Source organism: Stenella coeruleoalba (assembly GCF_951394435.1).
Source record: "Stenella coeruleoalba genome assembly, chromosome: 10".
NCBI classification, from domain to species: domain Eukaryota; kingdom Metazoa; phylum Chordata; class Mammalia; order Artiodactyla; family Delphinidae; genus Stenella; species Stenella coeruleoalba.
The window spans coordinates 7,775,203-7,800,155 of NC_137156.1; the positions used below are offsets into that span (position 1 = coordinate 7,775,203).

Here is a 24,953-nt window from a genome sequence, read left to right on the forward strand (position 1 = left end):
AGCGCAGGCTTGGTAGTTGTGGCGCATAGGCTTAGTTGCTCCGCGGCATGTGGGCTCTTCCTGGACCAGGGCTTGAACCCATTTTCTCTGCATTGGCAGGCGGATTCTCAACCACTGCACCACCAGGGAAACCCTATTTTTGTTTTTGTTGCTTGTGCTTTTGGTGTCAGATCCAAAAAGTCATCACCAAGACCAATGTCAAGGAGCTTATCCCCCTACGTTTCTTTCTAGGAGTTCTGTGGTTTCACGTCTCACGTTCGGCAATTCCCTGGCCGTCCAGTGGTTAGGACTCCACGCTTTCACTGCCGAGGGCCCGGGTTCAGTCCCTGGTCAGGGAACTAAGATCCCACAAACCACACGGCACAGCCAGGAAAAAAAAAAAAGTCTCACATTCAAGTCTTTAATCCTTTTTAAGTTATTTTTTGTATATGGTGTAAGATAGGGGTCCAGTTTCATTCTTTTGCATGCAGCTGTCCAGTTTTCCCAGCACCATTTATTGAAGAGACTGTCCTTTCTTTCCAAATATATTTACTTTGTATCCACTTCAATGCTATGTTTTCAGAGAATGGATGATTGGAGGTTGTTCTTTCAAAGCCTTTACTCTCGAGCTCTGTACTTATTTCCATGATATTCATTCCCCCATAATCTTTCTCTTCAACCAGATTTAAAAGATCAGAACTTAACTGTGAAAATATCAGAGGATAAAACTGCAGTCTTGCCTAAGCAAGCTGAAGATGCTAAGCTCATCCTAAAGGAGTTAGCTTCCTGCCGTGATCAGCCCCCTCTTCCAGGTGTTTCCTCATTAGGCACCCCCTTCCCTAGCCCCAGTCCTCACATAATTCCTCCTTCATCGAAAATCTGTAATTCTGCCCTCAGTTCAAGTTGGAGCTACTTCTTTGAGCTCCTTGGGGTTCTACAGAAAAAAAGGCCCTCCTGCCTAGGACTCCAAATGCCCTCCCATGTCCCTTATGAAAACTGCCCACCCCAGACCCTGAAGTCCCGGCTAGGTGTCGGGGGGTCTCCTGGAGAGGCTGAACACTTCCCCATAGGGTTTCTCCTCCCTCTGGACTTTGGTCTGTCTAGACTAACTTCTCGCCACCCCACTTCCAAGAAAGCCTTCTTGGTTTCTCTCTGGTCAGATGTGCTATCACATTTTCAACTTTCTCCTGCACTTAATCTAAGCAAAACTCCCTAAAGCAGTTTTCCTGTAAAAATAGCCTCCTCTTTATTCTGTGCAGAATCTAGAAATATCACAACATTTAGAGCTGAAAGGAGCCTTAGGGAACATCTTTAGTTCCTAAAGTTGTACAAATATGGAAATTGAGAGTCAGAGAGATCAAATGGCTAGCTGACTACACTGTTCCGTAAGATGAGTTAACATTTGCTGGCTTCATTGCCCATTTATTATAAATTTTAATAAAAGCATTTCCGTTAATAAGACCACATATTTTTCTATTAATTCCTTCTTTACAGAAAGATGTGCCAAGTCGTATGTGGGGTGGAGGGAGGAGGGGATTTTAGATATAGTTAACACTATAATAACAGTTATTTTCCTTTTAGGTTCTCCCTTCATTGTATAGGTTGCTACTAACACATTCTTATAACCACTGGGGAACATCTGTGTAGTTAGAATGGTTTAAGTGTATTCTTTTAGGTTCACTATAAAGTTACCCCACAAACGTACATCATTTCGTCCTCATGCCTCAGTGGTTCAGGGATATGTTCGGAAGGGTCATGTAGAGTTTTTTTGCACTACAATTTGCAGAATTTTTATGACCTGCGTGCACCTTTCACCCAGATCAATGGTTTCAGCATTTCCTCTCCTTCGATACTGATCAGTTATTGAACATCCTCTAGTTGGTATATCTTTCAGCAGTGACGGCTTAGGACCGATGGTATCTAGGATAACCAACCCATCCTGGTTTGCCCAGGACTTTTTCAGTTTTAGCACTAAAAAAATCCCATGTCCCGGGAAATCCCTCAGTCCCGGGTGAACTGGACAGTTGGTCACCCTAAGTACTGCCCTTACACATTCCTGCTCATCTTTCCAACGCCCAAGGCCTCTCAGAACTGAGAATTAGTGCCCTAGGTATTTATGTTCCACAGAACAGCACTGATCATTTACTGGAAGAAGAAAAAAAAAAAAGAGAGAGATAACTGAAACTACTCCGTTCTGTAGGTTACAACACATTTAAGACACACTGAGGGGTAGTAATCAAAACTACACTATCAGACCTGAGAGCCCTAACCAAAGCAGACCGGGCCTGAGCCTACCCTATTTATAACAATTTTCCCATTGTTTTTGAAGGGAAAGGATCAAGTTTAAGGATGTCATTTAAAGGGATGGATTGGTAAATATAAAATTTGAATCTAAAACCACTTGAACCAGTGGGAGAATCAAATGCAAAGATTTTCTTCAATTCAGTACAAACACAGAACATATCTTGGAGGCAAATTTTTTCCAGGTTTAATTTATGGGAAAGCAGAAGACACATCTGCTTTTGGGGATTTATCTAAGCACTCTGCCCTAACAAACTGTCTAAACTCAAGTAAATGACAGGTCCTATGGGGAAAGAAGCTAGTATGATAGTGGATTGAATAAACTGAAAACGAGTCAAGAATTTAATAGGGCTATTAAAATTATTTGTTGGAGGAAGCCACTGCCTATCTCTATTTTAAGACTTCTGTTTTCTTTGAGTATCTTCAAAATACAGATCTCTGGTAGCAGCTGAATGATAAAATATTGTCTCTTAGAAGAAATATGTCCTTGCAACTTCAACTTTCAAAACTATGGAGGTGGAGGAGTTTGGCAGTACTTTGTATGAGAAGGGTACCAGAAGAATATCCCAGATTTGGAAATATGTGGGACATGCAAGGTCTTCTCCTTAAGAATTTGCCATTTTTTTTCTCAGAGCACACATTTGGAAACGGAAAAGTTGTATAGAAAGACAAAGAGTCACCAATTCTGTCCCTTGAGATTTAACAAAATATAGCCAAAGGTAAAATTAGTGTGTGTTTGTTTTTTTGCTTTTGTTTTTGCTTTTGCTTGGAAAACTGGAATTAAATCTGGGCCATTAACCACAAGAGGGAAAGAAATTTGCTACCCAAAGGAGGCTGCTAGGGACGTAGGAAAAAGCAGTGTGATCTTGGAAGAATGAGGCTAAGCTGGGGTGACGGTATGCGGAATAGTATATAGTAAAATACAGAAGGCTTCTTAGCCAGATTTACTTTCATAGACTTTCTATGATGCTTTTTAAAAAATTGGGACACTAAGACACAATGATCCCAAGAAACTTTCTTAAGGTCACATAGTAAACAGCAGAGCCCAATTTAAACCCTGTTCCAAAGCCTTGGTCTTCGCCAGCATGCTCTATCACAACCTTTTTGCAGGGTGCACCAGCTCACTGGGTCTCTGGAGAACAGGTTCAAGAGACTGCAGCTGGGAATGCAGGGCAGTTCCCTTACTCTGGGGTGTAGGGAGAGGGCTGAAGGGGCTGGAGCTGCCTTGATGGCTCCCATCTGTACTTTGGGGTCTTTTAGGTAAAGAATGACCACTAAAGGTACCTAGGAAGGTGGGTGGGTGCTTCAGTTTCTATATGAACCAAGTCTGGCAACAGAGAGAGATTCTGTAAGTTTTGTTGAGTACGCCTTCTGTGCAAGGCATTGCTCTAAGCTCTTTTTATGTACTAATCTATTTAAATCTCTTTGGAACGCTATGAAATCAGTGTTCCTAATATATTTGTTTTACAGAAGAAGGGAAGACGAGGCATATAGCCCAGTGCTCTGCACTATAACCCCAACAGGGTATGCAAAGGGATTCATGCAGCAGGTACAAGGATGACCAACATTACCATTTTCCCTCATTACACATTTCTTCCTCTGGAAAGTGCAAAGACTCTGATATTACAAAATTTAGGCCTGGAGAAACTTGATTATTATCTAGAAAAGAAATCAGCCAGTGACATACAGCCTGGGGGCTAAATCTGGCCTATTTTTGTATTGGCCACAAGCTAAGAATGATTTTACATTTTTAAATGGTTGTAAAAGAAAAAAATTATTTTATGACATGAAAATAAGAAATTGAGATATCAGTGCCCATGAATAAAGTTTTAGCAGGACACAACCTCATACGGTTACGGCTACTTTCAGAATTTTCAGAACACAGTCATAGAGTTGAGTGGTTGCCTCAGAAACCAAAGGGCTCTCAAGCCTAAAATATTTACTACCTGGCCCTTTACAGAAAAAGCACTGACGTCTGATATAGAAGCATGTGGTAGACATATTTGCCTAACATTTTTTTCAGAAAAAGTTTTGTCAGAATTGTGAGTTTCCTAGATAATTTAAAGGCTGCCCTTTTGTGCACAAAATGGTTAATTAAAAAAAAAACTATTTGAATAAACATATTTCAGAAATTCCTTTTTAAATAAACTATGCAAAATATATGTACAAGAATATATTAATAAATTTATATTTCACTGAGTGTTCCTACTCTGCTTGTTTTCAACCCCAAAGCACTGGGTTGGCCTTCACAGTTTTCAAGCCCTTTCATTAACTTAGTTGATAATTTTAAATACTAGAGGTATTGATCTATAGTAATAAAATGGTCATGGGGCTGTACAAATGCCCGTCATTCTTTAATTGAATGATCTTGCACTGCTTTTGGAGTTTTTCTTTTCTTTTCTTTTTTTTTAATTGAAGTATAGTTGATTTCCAGTATTATGTTAGTTTTAGGTATACAGCAAAGTGACTCAGTTAAGTGTGTGTGTGTGTGTGTGTGTGTGTGTAATTTTATTTTTAGATTATTTTTCATTATAGGTTATTACAAGGTATTGAATATAGTTCCCTGTGCTATACAGTAAATCCTTGTTATTTATTTTATATATAGTAGTCTGTATCTGTTAATCCCATACTCCTAATTTATCTCCCCCCTTTCCCCTTTGGTAACCATAAGTTTGTTTTCTATGTCTATGAGTCTGTTTCTGTTTTGTATATAGATTCATTTGTAGTAATTTTTAGATTCCACATATAAGTGATATCATATTTGTCTTTGTCTGACTTACTTCACTTAGTATGCTATTCTCTAAGTCCATTCATGTTGCTGCAAATGGCAATGTTCCATCCTTTTTTATGGCTAAGTAATATTCTATTGTATGTGTGTGTGTGTGTGTGTGTGTGTGTGTGTGTGTGTGTGTGTATACCACATCTTCTTAAGCCAATCGTCTGTTGATTGGTACTTGGGTTGTTTCCATGTCTTGGCTATTGTAAATAGTGCTGCTATGAACCTTGGGGTGCATATGTCTTTTCAAATTCAAGTTTTCATCTTTTCTGGATATATGCCTGGGAGTGGGATTGCTGGATCATTTGGTAGCTCTATTTTTAGTTTTTAATGGAAACTTTTGGAGTTTTTCTCAAACCTACTTCACTCTGAGTATATCACTTATTGCTGACAAAAGGGTGCCCAATCTACCAGTTCTATATGCCTCTTCTAATTTGTGATTTCTTATCTGCTTAGATCTGAGAAAGTTTGTTATGATTGTGTCTAAACTAAAAGTGAATAAGCTAAGCCTCAAGAGAGCTTCATATAGAGGAGCTTTGATGCTTAAACCAAAGACGATAAAGTGCATCCTGGGGGCCAGTGCAGTCTTCAGGGTGCATATGTGTGCATGCACTCGTGTCTTAAAAATTTGTTAATTACTTGATAACATTTAAAGAGTTTGGAAATGTTTTCAAATAGAATTCAGATTTCTCCTTCCTCTCCAAATATCTGAGGAGCTGGCAGCACTGGCCCCATGACCCCACGTTATTCAGGGCTGACTTTGAGAAGGAGGGGCGTGCTTTAGGTGGGGCAAGCACCTGAAGGCTCTTCACCCCCATCTGCACCCTCCCTCAATGTCCACAACACCGTGGCCAAGTGCTTGCTGCCGCTCGTGAACTCACTAGCCCTGTTTTTGTTGCCCTCCACCAGCTTCACCAACTTTTTTCACTTACTTTTCTCGCTTACCTGCCTGTACACATTTGAGTGTGTGAATGCAGCCTACCACGTGTGATCATTATTTTGGTTGCTGGGAGACGTTCTCTTGTTTACTGTCTGGGTCTCGCTTGTGGCCAGTGTTTGAGGTTGTCAGAATGACATCACCAAAGCCTTCGATGAGAAGCAGGATGGTGTAACCTTGGGAGAGATGAGACGGCCTGGCAAAAAACATTGCCTTGATTCAGTAGCCAGTAACTGTGCCGAAAGAAGCAATCAGAGGTAAAGGAGAACTCTAAGGACTTGGGAACAGGTCAGGCCCAGACTGTAGCCCTGCCCCTGCAAGAAGTCATTCACGTTTGCCTCTGAGACACCAGCGGGGGCAGATGCACAGCTCAAATGAGGTTAATGAGAGCTAAAGTGACTGTAAAGGAAAAAATATCCCACCGCGTTCTCCAGAAGCCGCCCCCCCCATAGCCTAGCCTTTTGTTTTAAGGTTTGAGCCAAGCGAATTATGTGTTGTTAGTGGCTGTCCTTGTGCTGTCTCCTTGATTGTGACAGTAAAGGTTATCCTGGGGGCAGAGAGAGGCAGGGAGTGATACAAAATGTCCACTTGACAACCGTTTTCAATATGGTAAGCCAGCTAGAGTGAAGAGAGCAGAAATCCTGTCCTGGTTGGAAGTTAATAGCTTAGTCTGCCCAATTATTTGCTGGAAGAAAATTCCTGTTCAGTTGCCACAGATACCAGGCCAAACAAACCTACAGCTGGGCCAACCGCTAAAAAAGGCATCGCATTCTAATCTCTGGCTGTTCATCTAAATCATTGTAAATAAGGCAGAACAGACCAGAGAAGGGGTTTGGGATCCTGCTATTTTGAGCTGTTAATCACATTGTACCCCCTTCTCATTTGCAACCTGCTTTGACTAAATCATGTTGAAAGATTTGTTGAGTTTGCTTTGCATTGGCATTGGATCAGAGCTCCCCCTTGTAGGATCAAGGGTCGAGACAAAAGGAGGGGGAAAACCAACAGAACCTGCAATGAGAGCCCTTTGTGCCCACTTCCCTCTGCCTCTCCTCCCAAGTTCTGCTGATTCCTGCCATTCACTTCGCAGAAAAGGGTGTGGGTCTAGTAAGAACAAAGGGAACGGAAGGTATCAAAGCAGACTATTCAGTACTTCCCTTCATGAACCCGCATTTCTAGGATTCCCCCACCCCCCAGGGGGGTGAAAGAAGATAATGATGGGGAAGGAAAAGAGGGAAATTTAACCTTCATTCTTTTAGAGTGGCAATAAATCAACCCATCTGAAAGCCTTAAGAATGTAAATGTTTTTCTTTTCCGTTACTAAGAACAGAAATCAAAATATCAGTTCCTTAACAGGGTCAGAAATGCTGGATGTTTTTCGAAAGGGAAACAACAGCAACAATAATCGCTAATGCTTATTGAACATACACGACCAGATACATAAACCCTGAACAAGAGTTATCTCACTTAATGTTCTTAACAACCACGTGATATAGGAACCACTGTTATTTCCCATCTTGCAGACAAAGAACCTGATGCTTAGAGAGGTTAAGTAACTCCACCCTGCTCGTGTAGCTGGTCAGTGACCAGCTGGGATTTGAAGCTAATTAGACTGGCTCCACCTGGACCAGGGAGCTGCAGAACTAAGGCTCTGGCTTCTATCTGCCTGAGTGACTTTGAAAAAATCATTTGTATTGGTCTTAGTTTGCTCATCTGTGATATACAGAGTTGTGTTAGGTGATCTTTAAGATGCCTGCCAACTCTTTGGGCCTATCTCCAAATCAGTATCTGTCATGTTGACCGAAAAAAAAAATCACACAACCTAAAAATTGAGAATTATGTTTTATTCGGTGGACATTCTGAGGACTTCAAGCCTGGGACAGCTCCGAAGAGGTCAGGGAGGAACCAGGATACACAGGAGTTTTTGCAACAAAGACCAGGTAGTTGGACGATCAAAACATTACTGTTAGTTAAAGAAAACCAGGCATCTCAAGTAACTGAATGTAGCACTTTCCTATGTATGAGAAGATGCAGAAGTTTGGGCTCATCGAAATCATTCCTTTGATAGGTACCTCAGCTCTCTGGGGCCAGTATCCTGTGCTTTCTCATCTCATCTCCCCAGGGTGCACCCCTGGGGGTGGCTGCAGTGGCAGGCATCATGATGGCTTCATGGCAGGCATCCTGTTTCCATCTTGAGCTCCCTCAGGGCTCCCCATCAGGGGCGGCTGTCATGTGATGGCTTGATGGCTACAACGTCCTTTGTTTACTGATACGGCAGGCAACGTTTTTCATTCTCAGTCACATCCATGCTACTGTTGTCAGTCATTAGTCCAGAGCTGTAGGACATGAAGGGGTGGTGTGGGACGGGAAGGGACACAGGGAGATTGCTGCGTTACACACCAGTGTCTTCCTAACAGAAGCAGCTGCTTCAGTTGCCACGTCAGGCCCAGACAGGTAGGAGAGTTGGGTTGACTGCGGGAGTGGGATGGGAGCAGGGCCACTTTTAGCTCCTGTGGCTGCCAGAGTTGATCCGTTAGTTGGGCCAGTAACTTTCCTCCAGAAGCGTCCTTACCACGGGCATTAGTCTGCAACGCACTCCATGTTTGCTGAGCACTGGAGGCACCTGGCACAGGTGACCTAAGAGAAAGCATCTGCAGTGTGACCAGAACTGCTGGGCCTCTCTTCCTGGCTCCCCTGAATTACCCTGACGATACTTCCAGGAATTTTGCAGCAGCCCTGGAAGCCTTTGTTCTTTCTTCAGAGTAAGGAAGTGGGAGAGGGGGTTGGGTAGAAAGGAGAATCTTTTGAGTTCTATGAAACGACCTCTAATCTGAAGATGTCTGGCTTTTAAAGAGACCCAGTGGCTAGTCACTCCACATATGGTAGATAATACTGTGTCAACAGCTCAAGTTATCTGAAGCTCTGTGTGAAATGGGAACCAACTCTTGCTCTCTAGGAACAGTGAGTATCACCTTTCTCCCAGGGAGACGAACTAAGGTGTGTTTATTTCATTTATGCCTCCACACCCACCCTTTAATGTCAAAAGTCACTAGATTCCTTCTACCCTCATCTCATGCCCCCAAGAGTGTAATTCTTATTTCCCTCTACTCATAGCCTGCACAGACATATATGTACTATGTAACATCATCAGAAATTGTCTGATTTAATTCAGGGAACACCTACCTCTCTATTAGACTTTTTTCTTTTTTTTCCCCTAGCCTCTGACAATCTTCTACTTAGGCATGTTGCAAGGGCATTTTTGCTTATCTGTGTCTGTATACGCCCGGAGGTAGAGGTAACACTGAGAGGAAAAGAAGTGGCAGAGAAACAGGAAGAGAAATAAACCCGCGGAGCAGAAGTCCAAAGGCTGTAGTTTCCAAGGACTGCTAGCGGGTTGCGGGGCTAACCAGAAAAATGAGAACCACTTAATTCGAAAAGGAAGGGGAAAGCCTAAGACTAGAAGGGAGATCAGATCGGAATAGATTGGATGGAGGGGGTGGGATAAAGCCAGAGAAACAGCCTGGGTGAAACGAGCCGTCAGTCATTCCAGACCAGAACGCAACTTGCTAAGATCCACTGGCGTCTTGTATGCAAATGAGAAGGGCTTCCCGGAGGCTGGGCTGAGCCAGACGCATTCTGCTAGCAGCCGGGATTCAGCACCGAGGCTTGAAGACCAGTGCGCGTTAAGAAGCATCTCTGGCCATCACCAAGAGAGGATGGATGCCACCCAGAAGCAGAGAATAAATGAGGATTAAAGGACCCGGGAAAAGGAAGCCCTCTTGAGAAACTGTTGAAATTCAAGATTGGCAAAGGAGGTTCAATTCCACCTCTTCACACTTGTGGTTTCAAGAACCGATGGTTTCTGAATCCCTGGAGAGAGACTCCTTCCCCAGGGAAGTGAAAATAATGAGCTTTTGGAGGTATTGCTTTTTTGCTTTCACGGTGGTCAGTGTGGTTATTTTTGTGATACTTTACAATAGCCAGTTAAGCCAGCCAAAAAGTTACGGGAGGCTGAATAGTTCCAATGAAAGGGATTTTAGGATGCATGCCTGTAATTATGCCTTAGAAGATAAGTCATCCTTTTTGTGGGAAAAGACACTGACATCACCTGTGGGAAGTGTCCCTTGCAAGGACTACCTGATCCAGAATCACTACATCACGAGCCCCCTGTCGAAAGAAGAAGCTGTGTTCCCTTTGGCATATGTCATGGTCATCCATAAGGACTTCGATACTTTCGAAAGACTCTTCAGAGCTGTCTATATGCCCCAAAACGTCTACTGCATTCATGTGGATGAGAAAGCCACAATTCAGTTTAAGAAATCTGTGTGGCAGCTACTGAGTTGCTTCCAGAATGCTTTTCTTGCTTCAAAAGTAGAGCCTGTGGTCTATGCAGGAATTTCCAGGCTCCAGGCTGACCTGAACTGCCTGGAAGACCTTTTAGCTTCTGAAGTTCCGTGGAAGTACGCCATCAACACCTGTGGGCAAGATTTCCCCCTGAAAACCAACAGGGAGATCATTCAGTATCTGAAAAGATTTAAAGGGAAAAACATTACCCCGGGGGTCCTGCCTCCCAATCATGCAATAAAGCGGACTAAATATGTCCACCGAGAGCACTTAGGCAGAGGTGGCTCTTTTGTGAAAAATACTAATATTTTGAAAACCTCCCCTCCACACCAGCTGACCATCTACTTTGGCACTGCCTACGTGGCCCTTACCAGAGAGTTTGTCAAGTTTGTCTTCCAAGACCAAAGGGCCATTGATCTGCTACACTGGTCCAAAGATACCTTTTCCCCTGATGAACATTTCTGGGTGACACTTAATAGGATCCCAGGTAGGTACGAATTTCCATTCCCGTTTTTTCTTATCCATACTCAGTTGAGTTTGCTAACATTCAGCTCCTCTTTGAAATGATCTGGAAAAAAAAATAAATGCTTAGAAAGCTATTAGTCTGCTTGCTTTTTAGTGACAGTTTGGTGACAGCTCTACTGTCTTATGACTGTGCTATATAGAGATAGAATAAATATGCCGGGTTCCCGGAGTTCCGGCAAAACTACCTTTGAAGGCGTATCACATGGTTCCCGACCTTTGGCTCAGTCTTTTTTCTTTAAATTGAGATATAATCGACATACAGTAGCTCAGTCTTTGGAATGAATGGCTTTCGTAGTCCTTGATAAGCACAGCTATAACATAATGAGACATTTTGAATAAGCATTGTAGAATTTAGGAGTTGAAATAGGTAGTGTTTCTTTCAGAGGCTGTTACACAGTATTACACTGATGCTTAAAGTTCACGGGTCGGGGGGGCGCGGGAGGTGGGGGGGGGTGTCTGTTTTCAGAATCTTCGACTCCTCTTTAGATGTTTCCAAATTATCACTGTGGCTTAAACGTTTCCAGTCTTAGGCCTGAACAGGTGTCCAGGTCTCAACCGACTGGGTTCAGTAAATCTACTCTGATACTTTATTGCCTGGAAGAATGGGTAACAGTGAGTTGAAACATACGAGAGAGATTCTAGCTGGAGTTGACCCAAAGTCAGCTCTCAATTTTGAAGTCCCATTTTCTTATTAGAAGTTTGCATTTGCAGCCTCTTGTTTTTATATACTGTGAAGTCTTTCCCGTTGTTCATGATAATTTGGGGCCAAAGTATCAGAGGCGTGCAGGCAGAAAACAGCACCAAACTCCCTCTGTGATTTAGGACTGGGTTTCTTTTCAAAAGTCTGTTTTCCATATGTTGTCTAGGAAGACCTATGTGACCCGTAGGGCCTCTTCCTGGTGATGTCCCAATGCACCGGTTTCTACTATTGTACCAGCGTGGGTGTGGGCGTCAGCTCTGTGGGGAGGTGACCCCATGCCTGCCATGCTTGAAATACCCCCCTGCTCTTGCCTGTATCATCGTTATTGTTGACACGTGTGGGTGCTACCTTCATATCTGCAAGTAGACTTATAGCAATTATTAGGTGCTCGATGACTCAATGTCCCTAAGTGCTAATCTAGAATGGTGGTTATAGAAACCTACTTAGAGAGGGGCAGAAAAAGGACCTGCAAGGTGGCTGGGGACAGAGGCGTGCAGTTAATTTCAGACGATACTAGGTTAACAGTTCACAAAGACTTGCAGGAGGGGGAGTGAATCAACATGTATCACAGTGAAGTGAGCGTCCTACTTATTCACACAAAAGCATTTCACACACGTGTAAACCTACTGTACGTGGCATCTGACGCCGTTCTTGTTAATACAGTTTGTGCCAGATGGGTTACGCTCTACATCATCTCTTTGAATTATGAGAAATTCTCATTGTTATCCTCGCGTACAGATGAGGAAAATGAGGCTTAGAGAGAGTGAAGTATGTGCTCGTATCACACAGCTTGTCCAAGGCAAAGCTGGGATCTGACTCTGGATTCGTGTGGCCTAAAGTCTGAAGTGTTCTCTTGCACCAGGAAAAGGAATAGTCGTTTTTTCTTTCCTGTATAGCTAAAGCGAATTCCATGCAGAACTCCAGAAAGGTAAAAAAGGTGAGGTTGAGGGGCCTCCCTGGTGGCGCAGGGGTTGAGAGTCCGCCTGCCGATGCAGGGGACACGGGTTTGTGCCCCGGTCCGGGAAGATCCCACATGCCGCGGAGCGGCTGGGCCCGTGAGCCATGGCCGCTGAGCCTGCGCGTCCGGAGCCTGTGCTCCGCAACGGGAGAGGCCACAACAGTGAGAGGCCCGCGTACCGCAAAAAAAAAAAAGTGAGGTTGGGGAAAAAGTGCAGAGGGCAATGGAAGTAGGCCCCACCTGACCACGCTAAGCTGGAAATAAGGTTAGCAGGGATATGGGTGTGTGTATGTGTGCGCGTGTGTGCGTGCGTGTGTTTTGGAATCATAGGAAGTTGTCCTGCTGGAACCAGTTGCCACACCCCACCCAGGCTTCTGTGCCTGCTCCCACAGGCCCCATCCAAAACAGGCTTTGGTCTGGCTGTCCCTTCTCTGAGCCAGTGGACGTGGAAAGCGTTCCTCAGGTCGTGTGCTCACAGAGGCTGGTGGGCGAGGCGCAGCCAGGGTGAATTTGAACCTGATCACTATTATGATAACAAAAGAAAATGAAGTATCTTGAGGACGTTATCTTCCTACAGAATAGAAAAGAAGTCTTCAGAAAAATAATAGAACATTCTGACACGTCTATTTTCAGCACTCAACAAATATTTATTTAGCCCTGCTAAATAAATTTAGCGTGGTACCCGGCACTATTCTGTACACTGAGGGTGGCTCTGGAAGCAGATGACTATGACCTTATGGAATTTAAGTTTGGAGATTTGAGTGGTTGAGTATTAAGTGTAGTGACTCTTTAGTATATGGGGCTAATTTTAGTATGTTGAGCTAATTTTCCCCCTGCTTGGACCCCTCAAAATGTTGTGGGTTTTTTGGGTTTTTTTCTGAATATCTGTCCCTATTTTAAAAACGTTTTTTAAAAGCTTTTTTTAAAAAAACAGTAAATCTATTCATGAGTTTTAACATTTTAAAATTTTATACTCCATCAGCTGCTGGTTTTAATGCTTCCTTATATTCTTCCAGAGATATTTTATTAAGTTTATAGACAATAAAACTAATTAAGCATCATGTGTGGAAAACAGCATGTGTACTTTTTTTTTTAAGTTCACCACAAAAATACACAAAAAGAAAAATGGTCCTTATTTTAGGCACCCTATTGTCTGTAAGTGAGAAACAAAAGACTACAAGATGTATTCTTTGTTTAAATAGATCATATGCAGACATTCAGGAAGCTAATTTTCATTTAAAAGCTCAACTATTTTTTTTTTTAATTTTGAAGCATTTTTAAATCTAGGTGCAAGGAATTTTACAGGGCAAAGGCGCCAAGGAGCTTTGCTTCCAGAGTCAAGGGATGGTGGCTGTACAGAACTCTCAGATAGGCTGGTAGAATACCTGTCATTCCCTTCCTTAAAGCTTTTCAGTGACTTTTCCTTATCTTGAGGCTCAAGTTGAAGGTCTTTTTTTTAGGGGGGGCCGCACCCCGCGGCCTGTGGGATCTTAGTTCCCCAACCAGGGATCGAACCCCCACCGCCACCCCTACCCCGCTTTCGGCAGTGAAAGCGCAGAATCCTCACCAACCACTAGATGGCCAGGGAACTCCCAAAGGCAGCATAACCTCTGTGACCCGACTTCCCCTCCTGCCCCGCCCCCTCTCTCTACCCTCAGTTCTTCTTTCCTGACACCTCACACTTCATGTTCCAGCAACCACTTGGTCCTGCACACTTCTGCGATTTTCACTTAAATTTTTTCTGGTGGCTTTTTATGATGTCTTCTCTGGGCCACTTCCTATCGTCTCTCTGACTAATGCCATTCATCCTTTGTAACCCTCCTTGGATGTCACCTCCTTCAGAAGCCACGCCTGATAACCCACCTCCCAGATGGTTGGTACGCCAGCTCTGGGTTCTCCTATACACCCTGACACTGCTGCCAGCATTGAATTACAATTACCTGCTAAGTGAAAATTTCCTCTGCCCTTCCTCCGCAGGGTTTGGGTTCCTTAAGGGTGAGAAATATGACATCCATTTTTATCTTCCCCATCACTACCCTGACACTGCGACCTATCACTGTGCCTGACTTGAAGATACGGGTACAGTGCTAGATGCTCGTGGGTTGGGTCTGGGGAGGGGCTGGATGGTTATGAGAAGATCAGAGGGTGGTGCCCCCTACCTGGGGTGGGTAGGGTGGAGGTCATTTTCGACAGAATTAGAGAAACAGTGGGTAAGTTACTGCTTGAATGTCCAGTTTCATAATAGCTAGGCCAACAAATGATACCAGTAAAGATAAAGATATCCAATACTTTGTAGAATTAGCAAGAGTTCCAGTGGAAATATTAAGAGGGCAGAATCCTTCCTTAGAACATCTGGTTCCCAGGTAGCCAACCTGGGAACAGGTTGGCCCATCATGCCCTTCATTCTGATGACCAGAGAAAGCACTGGTACCCTATGTGAACTCCTCCAGTTAGTTTCTGTTTTACCTGCACCTGGTTTGAGATTCTCCCACTGCTTGGCACTTACCCAACCCTGCTGTTTGTCCCATTCCTGGCCTACTCTCGGTTCCTGCGGTGGGCTTCTTCTGTTTGAATTTGACCTCAGCTACTGGCTTGGGGCAAAAAAAGTGAGCCTTAAGGAAATGAAAGGTTAAGGAAAGACAACAATAGAAAGAAACTTGAGAAACATTTCTCCAGGTGTAGCTCTCAGCAAATGTAAACACTGAGTTATTTGGAAGGTATGTGTTGACGGAAAGGTTACCGGGGGCTTAAATCTGGGTGGGGCTGGCTCAGCCCCAGGCTTTTTCGAAGTATGTGTTGTGTTCTCTGTACATCAGCCTAAATTTACAGTTCAGTTGCTAGCACCACAAAGGATGCGTTCAGTTACACTGATTTTACCAGAGACCAAGAATTATAACCATTGATGGACTGGTAGAATCATGTTTTAATGAACATCATTAGAACATTCAGGTTTATAATAAAGTTATCTTGGGGGGGCGGATGATAATCTACACTGGTACTTATTGTGTCGATATGGAGATAAATTCAGATTGAAGGAGAAATTACACAAAACAGACACTTCCTTGGCTTCTTGTCTATTGAACAGAGTTTTCGAATGACCTGACTTTTGTATGGCCAGATAATATTAAATACACATAATAAATTTGGACATGATTTTCAAAATGTTGTATTAGCGATGTGGGCTTGTTTGGGTTCTTTTGCCTCCTTGGTAAGTGCTCTAGGCAATTCTTGGGGCAGTCATTTGGGTGAGGTCATAGGGCAAGGCTTATAATCTACAAGGTATCCTGGCTCTTGGGAACCTAGATGCCATGCTCCTTGTAGAGAAACCATAGGCAGGTTACAGAGTATTTACTTAATTAAACTATACTGAAGCTGGAGCTATTTGAAAGCTCATTTATAATGCCTCTGGACATTGACTGTGCTGTATAATACTTGGATCATCTTCATTGGGGAATCTGTGCCCGAATATTTTTTGCCCCTGCTACCCTGTGAAGGAAATAATCTGGAAATACTGCCCTTAATTAGCTTTTAACCCCGAATCCCTAGAACAACATTATGCAAGACAAGAAAATTTGGATTTTAGTATATGTGCACATTTAATTAAGTACAAATACCGTTGCAATTGGTAAATAACCAATAAGCTGAACTTAGCATGAATTTAATTCTTGCAGAAAGGATTAATGTATTGATAGGTACTGCTTTAGAACTGGCAAGGCCATTTTTCCAGGTTTCATTCCACCTCTAGTTATTTTCTACCAACTGTCTGAAACTAATCTTTTCTAGAAACATCAAGGTTTTAGTTTTTTTTTTTTTTTTTAACAAAGCATAGTATTGCATTTCAATTACTCTTTTTTTTGGCCACACCATGCAGCATGCGGGATCTTAGTTCCCCAACCAGGGCTTGAACCTGTGCCCCCTGCAGTGGAAGCATGGAGTCCTAACCACTGGACTGCCAGGGAATTCCCTCAATGATTCTTTAAAACAGTAAAATATTAGTTGCATATCAAAATCATAATAGATATATAATCAGTGTCTCCATGATTTCGTTATCATCTGTATCTCTGCTTTCTCTGAACCACGGCAACAGAATCTCCTGATATCCCCCCTGGAGTCCACATGATACTATGAAAAGGCTTTGCAACCTGATAAGTGTAGTTTACGTCTTGGCTCCCATTACCTGCTAACTATGTGATACTGGTCTTAGTCTACGCTGAGTCTCAGTTTACCCATCTGTGATGATGGAAATAATAAATAGTATTTAGTTTCAGGATAAGTTATCAATATTAAATAAGATAATGTATGTAGTGCAGTGGTTACCAAACAGAGCAGGCTTTAGAATCCACTGTAGGGCCTGTTAAAACACAGATTGCTGGGCCCCAGCCCCAGGGTTTCTGATTCAGCAGGACAGGAGCAGGCCCCAGAATTTGTAGTTCTAACAAGTTACCAGGGGATAACCTTGCTAGAAGCCCGCCTTGAGAACCGCTGGCACAGACCATCTTTTACAGATTGGCATGTTCCCAGGTTTGCAGCAAATGCTGGTTCTGTTTATTTCCATCTCCTTAACTGAGAAAAAAGGCAGCCACCAGTAAAAACGAAAGTGAATTTGTATAAGGCAAAGCTTTACAGTGTTGGTTGCTTATGGAGGATACTGTTAAAGTGCTGTGCAGATGACTGATGCTTGGGAAGGACTCGTGTCGAAGAAATATCCGGGGCTTTGGAGTGAGACAAACCTGATGATGAATTTCAGCTCCGCCCTTATTAGCTTTGTGGCCTTGTGTACCCGAACCTTAAGCTCCTCAACTGCACAGTCACAATAAGGTGGCTACTTAGTAAACTTGTTTTGAGAATTGAATGAAAATATTGGGAGTAAAGTGAGAGGTGAAGTGTTTTTCTATTTATTAATATGGTCTAGAATTCCTAAACTAATGAGATTCTCAAGGAAGGTGTTAAATAAAATCCATTTAAATGTCTTTTCATACAAAAGGACGTCTGCACCATGGCTCCACAACCATGTAAAACTAGATGTAGATACACCCAAAGAGGAATAGGAGGAAGTAGAAGAAAATTTAAGCAGTTTAACATGTTGGGATGAGTACTTATTTTTTATAATTTTGATTTCCCTTAACACTATTGGTGTAAATTCTGAATACTGAAAAACCTCACTTAGGTTTTACAATAATACTGTGAAGTATGTTCTCACATCCATGAGAAGAGTGTTTCCTTAAAAATGCAAAGGACGAGTGTCTTCAGTACTCTATTTTTGAGATCACACCACATGAAAGGAACAGGAGTTGGGATTAATAGGATTGTTTTATTTTCTTAAACCTTACCATGTACAGATGTCTGTTTAGAATAAATGTAATTTCTTGGAAAAGGAAATCAACATAGCCAAGACTTGAAAGAAGTTAGAGAGTTTTTTCACAATCATTCTGTACAGGTTTCTGCTGACTCAACCACATCCTTCCCATTTCAGTGTTCAAACAAACGTTGCTCCTCCTAGCTACTTACACAGGGATCATTTTAAAACTCTGTTATGAAATTTACAAACAGAATGGAGAATGATACAGTAAATCCTGACGTGCCCATCAGCCATTTTCAACAACCATCAACATACTACACATACTAAAAGCAAGAAAACTTAAAATTTATGACAAAATTTATGACATCACTTAAAAATTTTCAGAAATGAGTAACTTCCTTTTTTTCAAAAGAAATGGAAAATGCCAATATTCCAGGCTAAGGCTTTCTATATATCCCATAACAACGATTTGCTGAAAAGTGAAAACCTTTTTAACCCAACTTTTCGGACATATTATATCAACCATATTGAGTTTTCTTCTTCCTTTTTTATTTTTATTTATTTATTTTGGCCACCCTGCACAGCTCGCAGGATCTTAATTCCCTGACCAGGGATTGAACCCAGGCCCTGGCTGTGAAAGCTCCAAGCCCTAACCACCGGACTGCCAGGGAACTCCCTCTTCTTCCTTTTTTAAATGGACAAAACTGAATCTATAAGCACAAGTTCTTCAAGCATTAGAGGCAATAATGCTTGTTAAGATGTTCATTTTCTTGGCCTTCCTCTTCCTGCAGGGAATGTGGGAGGAGTGTGTTACTAAGAGTAAGACTTGATTAGTGTGCAGTGTTTAGAGATACTTTTTCCATCTCTTCTAGCGTCTGAATATTCTGCTTCGTCTATATAGGAAAAAAAAAAGACGAATTGATAGTCTTATTATTTTATGAGTCCCCTGTATGTTTGAATTTGGAATTGACTTGAAGATATTTTGCAAATTTCAGCCAAATCTTAATGTATTTCCTGTTACCAGATGTTCTCATGGGCCTCTGTTGGGTTCAATCGTCTTGTTAATTTTTTATGTATATAATGTAATCTGAGATTGAAGGTTTCTCTGGTCTTACAGGGCAGCGTGGAGGGAAGAAAATGGACTCTGGCCTTCTGGCCTTGTCAGCTAACAGCTTGTCTGACACAAACTGTTAACCAACCTTGGCCTCAATTAATTTGGGTTTTAGGACTTAAAGTTTAGAAGGAATTTCTAGCTCCAGCCACTGGACCCTGTAAGAGGGGCCAGTGACCTAGATATTAGATATGCACATGACAAAATTATTTTCTAGGTTCTAGGCTCTGTCCTTAATTAGCTGTTTGACCTTGGGCATGTCATTTAACCTCTCTGGGCCTCAGCTTCCCCCTCTGTAAAATGAGGAATTTGAGCCAGGTAGTGAGAAGGTGCCCACTGAATGTCGTTTTGGTGATAGGTTTTTTTTTTCTTCTTTTTTTTTTTTAAGTGGATGATTCTGGAAGGAGTAGAAACTCGGAATGCCTACTTCAAAAATAACAAAATGATTTTGTGAAGTGGATGGGTAATTTCATACTAGAGTTGGAAAGGATAATCTCCTCATTTAAGATTAGAGAAACCAAAGCCCAGGAAGGTGAAGTGATTTCTTTGGGTCACATGATTTAGCAGCTGATCTGGGTCACGAAGGCGGGACTTGTAAGTCATAATACAATAGACTATATATTTAGTGCTTCTCACAATTTCTCTCTGAAATACCCTAGGTACTGGAGGAAAAGGGCAGTAACTACATTTTGGTATGTATGTTGTCTAATACTGAACGATGGGTTTTAATGACAGGATTCCATAAAAAGTGTTCAGAATTCATTTTTTAAAAGATAGTGAATATTACTATTTCTCAAATGAAAAATTCCCTGGGTATACTACAAAATAGAATTTTAAAATTTATCCATTTACCATGAAGGAGATCCATTCTGTTATACATTGTTGCTAAATCTGAAACAGCCCCCCTTTTTACTTTTAAATTTATAGGCAGTAAAATTCATTCTTTTTGGTGTCCAGTCCCTTGCGTTTCGGCGTTTGCATAGAGTCGTGCATTCACTACCATGATCAAGAACAATTCCATCACCTCCAAAAATTCCCTGATGGTGCTCCTTGTAATCAACCCCTGCCCCCAATCCAAACCCTTGGCAAATCCTGACCTGTTCTCCATCCCTATGGTTTTGCCTTTTCCAGAATGTGGTAAAAATGGCATCATAGAACATGATGCCTTTGGGGTCTGGAAAAGCAGCTTCTTCTTCTTCCTTTCTTTTACTGTAATGACTTCATTTTGCATGTTCCAAGGTGAATATAATGGATCCTCTGGCAGGTATCTGTTGAGTGTTGGTTCCATTTGGCAAACTTTTCTTCTCCCATGTTATATATTTATTTATTATTTTCTGTAAATAATAGAAATAAATAAATAAATAATAGTTTGACCTCTTACTATTAAAAAAAAAAAGTAGGGTCGTTTTTAGTAATATTATTCATTTGGGGTGATAAAGTAAATACAGAGAATTCCCTGGTGGTCCAGTGGTTAGGACCCTGTGATCTCAGTGCTGAGGGCCTGGGTTCAGTCCCTGGCTGGGAAACTAAGATCCCACAAGCTGTACCGCGCAGCCAAAAAAAAAAAAAAAAAAAAAGTAAATACTAGTTATATCATTATGAAGCTTGAATTTGGTATGCTTTTGTTACCTTTGATTTGACAGTATCTGTGATTCAGAATAAATAATGGGAACCTCCTGAAGTTAATTGGAGAAGGGGGCAAGGAACTGAAGGGGCCAACATTTCTTTGAAGTCTCATGTTTTGTTTTACAAATTTATGTAAATATCACATTCCCACCTACTCTATAACTTTCTTAAACGTTTCACTGAAATACAATATCATACATACAGAAAACCGCACATATCAGAATCGAAATCACTGAATTTTCAAACGGATCCTCCCCTGAGTAACCAGAACAAAACCCCACGTTACTACAAGTACTCCAGGAACCCCCCTCTGCTCCCTTCCAGAAGTGGCAATCATCTTGACCCTCTCAACCAGGTCTGCTGCTTTTGTGTCATCCTAGGGCTTCTAACTGTAGCCTAGTGCTTTTCATCCCAATGTTCAGGTTAAATAGATGCTTCGAGAAGAAATGCTTGGGCTATAGTGTGACTTCCTGTGTTTCTAAAAACTGCTGGAAACTCCATGGGGTCGGGGGTGAGGGGTAGGGGTGGGGTAGGAGACCCACATACATCAGGCACATCCTAGGACACTTGCTCCCATGTTTCTTCTCTTTTTAAAGTTTTTTTTTCTAAAAGATGTTTCTCACATTTGCAGAAGAGTATAAACAGAAGTGCTTCTGCTGCTCTGTATAAAAGATTAGGCTTGTTATAGATAGGCACTTAGTTCCCAGAATTAGCAACCTATATATATATACCCCAGTGTATGCAGCAGCAAGTGGAATTTACCACTGACCTTCAGATCCTTTGGACCTGTCTTGGGTTGTCAACAGGGGTTAAAATTAGACAAGAGTCCTAAGCAATGGTGATTTTTATTTGGCTGCTTTAACATGGAATTGGAAGGAATGTTTTATAACTTGGGAGTGAATTCTTGATTTACATCCAACTGGGTGTAACCTGGCACCTTGTTTTGAAGGTGAGGAAGGGAAGGCACTGCATGCAGGGCAAGATGAAAATTTGTCTAATGGATTCATTAAGGACCTTTTGCCCAGGCGGGAAACACAGCAGTACAGGGCATGCTGTGTTCTATTGATTCCTATAAGGAACGAACTGGCCATGAAATTGCTTTGCGTAATGTAGTGAGAAAGACAATCAGTACCGTAGATACTTTTATTTGAAACAGTCACATAAAATCTAGGAAATGCCGCTTGAAATGCATATACCTAATTCAAGCTATGAACAAACACATCTGAACAAATAGATCACAGAGAAAACTTATTACTTGATGTTCACATGATGCAGATAACAAAAGCTTAGGTCCTAAGGAAACAGGTTTATTGGACTGATAAACCTATAAAAGTGGTAAACATGTACATAAGGTGTGCCCAAACTCATTTAAGGAAACTCAACCCATACATCTTAATGGTAAAGGCCAGTTGTAAAAGGTTATTTGCAATCTATATTTGGTATAGTTTAGTCAACTAGTTAACAGCTATGTCATAGTCTTAAGGTGACATGGAAGTTATCTGTACAAAAAATGCTTTATGAAATGATGTTTTCTTAATGATGGTTACTTGTAAATGTAAGATTTTGTAGTGTTTTGGGTTTTTTTTTTAAACTTTCATTTTTGTTCTTTGTACTTTTATGAGTCATTTGAATCCATTCGAATAAAGTGTTCGATTTTTCACAAATTATAGAATAATATTTTTAAGGAAAAAAAGGTAAAGATTCATAAGGTGAATGCACTGGGATGCTTAACACTATCTAATTTGGGGGAATGGGAAAAAAAAAATTGGTCTCTTCTCTGAACTTTTCTGTATTTTTGAAATCTTCAAAACTTACAAATAAAGTTGCTTTATTGGGTGAAAAATAAAATCTCTCCTTACCAAGGCATAATGTTTGGTGTTTTAGAAGCTGAAAAGTATTATCCCTATAAAGGGATGCTCAATGAAATAGTCTTTGAAAAGCAGGGATTCTCAACCATGGTATATTACATACTTCACGACAACTTCATGAGGTGTAGGGACTGTTTTGATCCTTGTTTACAGTTAGGGAAACCCAGGAACAGAGAAGTTAGGTAACCTGTCAGTGGTCCCACAGTTACTAATTGGCCAAGCAGGCACTTGAACCCAGGCGATATAGTTTCAGAGTCTCTCCTTTTAATTACTATATTACATTGCTTCACAAATAAGAATTTACAAAGAACTTCCTTAAGACAAATTTCAGTACCTTCAATTGTCAAAGGGTATGCACGTTTTTTAAGCATTTTGGTACAAAGTGTCATACTGCTTTTCCAAAAATTGGTCCAGTTTGTACTCCCCCTGGCAGTTCTGAAACCCCTATTTCCCTACACCCTCTCCACCACTGGGTATTAACATTTTCTAAATCTTTGCCAGTGTGCTACATATAAAATGAGGAGAGGGTCAGGGAATATATAGGAAATCTATGTACCTCCCACTCAGTTTTGCTGTGAACGTAAAGCTCCTCTAAAAAAAAAAAAGGCTATTAAAAAATTATTTTTTTAGGAGAAGAGGCTATTTTAGGATTTACACTTTACTAACTTTAGTTTCTAACAAGTATGAGCTTGTTTTCTTTTTTCTTTGTTTTAAAAACTGAGACATAATTGACATTCAACGTTAGTTTCAGGTGTACAACATAATAAGATATTTGTACATACTGTGAAATGATCACAATAAGTCTAGTTAATATCTGTCACCACCACCATAGTTACACATTTTTCTTTCCTTATGATGAGAACTTTTAAGATTCTCTCCTAGCAACTTCCAGATATGCAGTACAGTAGTAATAACTACAGTCACCATGCGGTGCATTACAGCCCCATGACTTACTTGGAGTTTGTTTTCTTAGATATTTGCGTAAGTCAGGGTATAAAGAACTACGTGAAAATGGAAGACCGATTCGGGAATTCGCAAAAGGATGGCAGGACAGCTGGGTGCGTGGATAGTGATGAAGGATGACGTGGGCAGTATTGAGAGGTGAGGTGTGGCAACCCAGTGTTTCAGACTACACGTTGACAGGGCCAGGCAGACAGTGTGAGCCAGTGAAACACGGTGGGCAGCAGGGCAGCACGAGAGCTCCAGGCTGGATAAAGTTGTAGTGAATTGTGGGCAAGGGACTCTGACAGTCCAGACTTTCATGGGAAATCTTTTTCTTTTTTTTCCACTCTTCTACCCCCCTTCTAGGGGGGTCAAACCAAACAGGCCTACCAATCAGATGTGGTTTCTGCCCATCTGCCATGTGTAGTCTGGGGACATATTTGCAAAAATCCTTTTGTGCCATGGTCAGCATTTTGGTATCTCCCTGGCGTGAATGTGACCTAGAGCAGTGAACTGCTGGACCCAGCCAGGTTCATGGTTCTGAGGGGCTAGCTGGGGAATTGGTTAGTGACAGTCTGAAGCAAAAGAAGAAAGTGACAGTTTATACACAAGTTTTTGAGGGAAGAGATAACTTTAAACTGGGTCCCGGGAAGCAGAAGCAGCAATGTAAAATGAGAAGTGGAGTTGGGGAGTCGGAATTCTAGGAAGAGGTGGAATGGACACCAGCAGAAGGGGTTTGGGATGGTAAGTCTGAATTTGCTTTCGTTTGAAGGAGGGTGAGTGAGTGGTGGATAGGCATCTCAAAGTGGCTTGAAGAAGCAGACACAGGGCAAACGGTTCAAAGTGGTCCCGCATCCCCCAAATAGGAAGGCAATAGGGTCAACGCTAATTATAGAAAAAGCCATTTGCTGGTATTGCCAACAAATCGGGCAGACTGGAGGCAGAGAGGCTGGTTTGTAGGCAATTGAAATAGTCTTGGTGAGCGACGATGTCAAGCAGCTGAACTAGGGCAGCGCCCGCAAAGGAAAATGTTATCATGAAAAGCCAGGTGGGGCTTGAAGAACGGCCGGTAGATTGGAAAACAGTTGGGACTCAACTGAAAACGAGTTTGTTGCTAACTGGACTTACGGTGGTGATCATTTTGCAATACATACAAGTATCAAATCATTATATTGTACACCTGAAACTAATATAATGTTATGTGGCGATTGTACCTCAATTTAGAAACAAAGAAAAAAGAAACTCTGAGACTAGAACCCAACAGTTTTTATTTTAAGCACTCCAGAAAGCTTTGATATATTCTGAAGTTTGAAAACATGACTTCAAATTCTTTCTTCCTCTTCTTCCTCCTTTCCTTCCCCTTTTGCTCAACCATGTCCAGAGTATTTGCTAGTTATCTGGCTGCTTGTCTGAGGATAGATCTATCAAAGACATTATGGTATTTCTGGAATGTCTGATAAAAGTCTGACAGGAGAGTACTTCCCTCCTGTTCATGCCAGAAGTCAGCCCTGCCTGACGCAGCTCCCCCATCAGATACTCTTACCACCTCGGAGCGAATGGTTTGCCAACCAACAGTGGGCAGACGCTACC

At 41.7% G+C, this 24,953-nt stretch overlaps 1 protein-coding gene across 2 annotated transcripts in view; it reads left to right on the plus strand.

Moving 5' to 3' along the window:
* The window catches only part of LOC307193543 (N-acetyllactosaminide beta-1,6-N-acetylglucosaminyl-transferase), a 58,235-nt gene that overhangs the window by 14,318 nt on the left and 18,964 nt on the right, over positions 1–24,953 (plus strand). Inside the window, exon 1 of one of the 2 annotated variants that reach the window (XM_079935686.1) lies at positions 9,188–10,821. The exons of the other annotated variant lie outside the window; for it this stretch is intronic. Coding sequence (XP_079791812.1) covers positions 9,846–10,821 — 976 coding nt within the window. The 5' untranslated portion in view covers positions 9,188–9,845. Of the gene's footprint in view, positions 1–9,187; positions 10,822–24,953 lie in introns of those variants that run through there. 2 annotated transcript variants of the gene reach the window in all.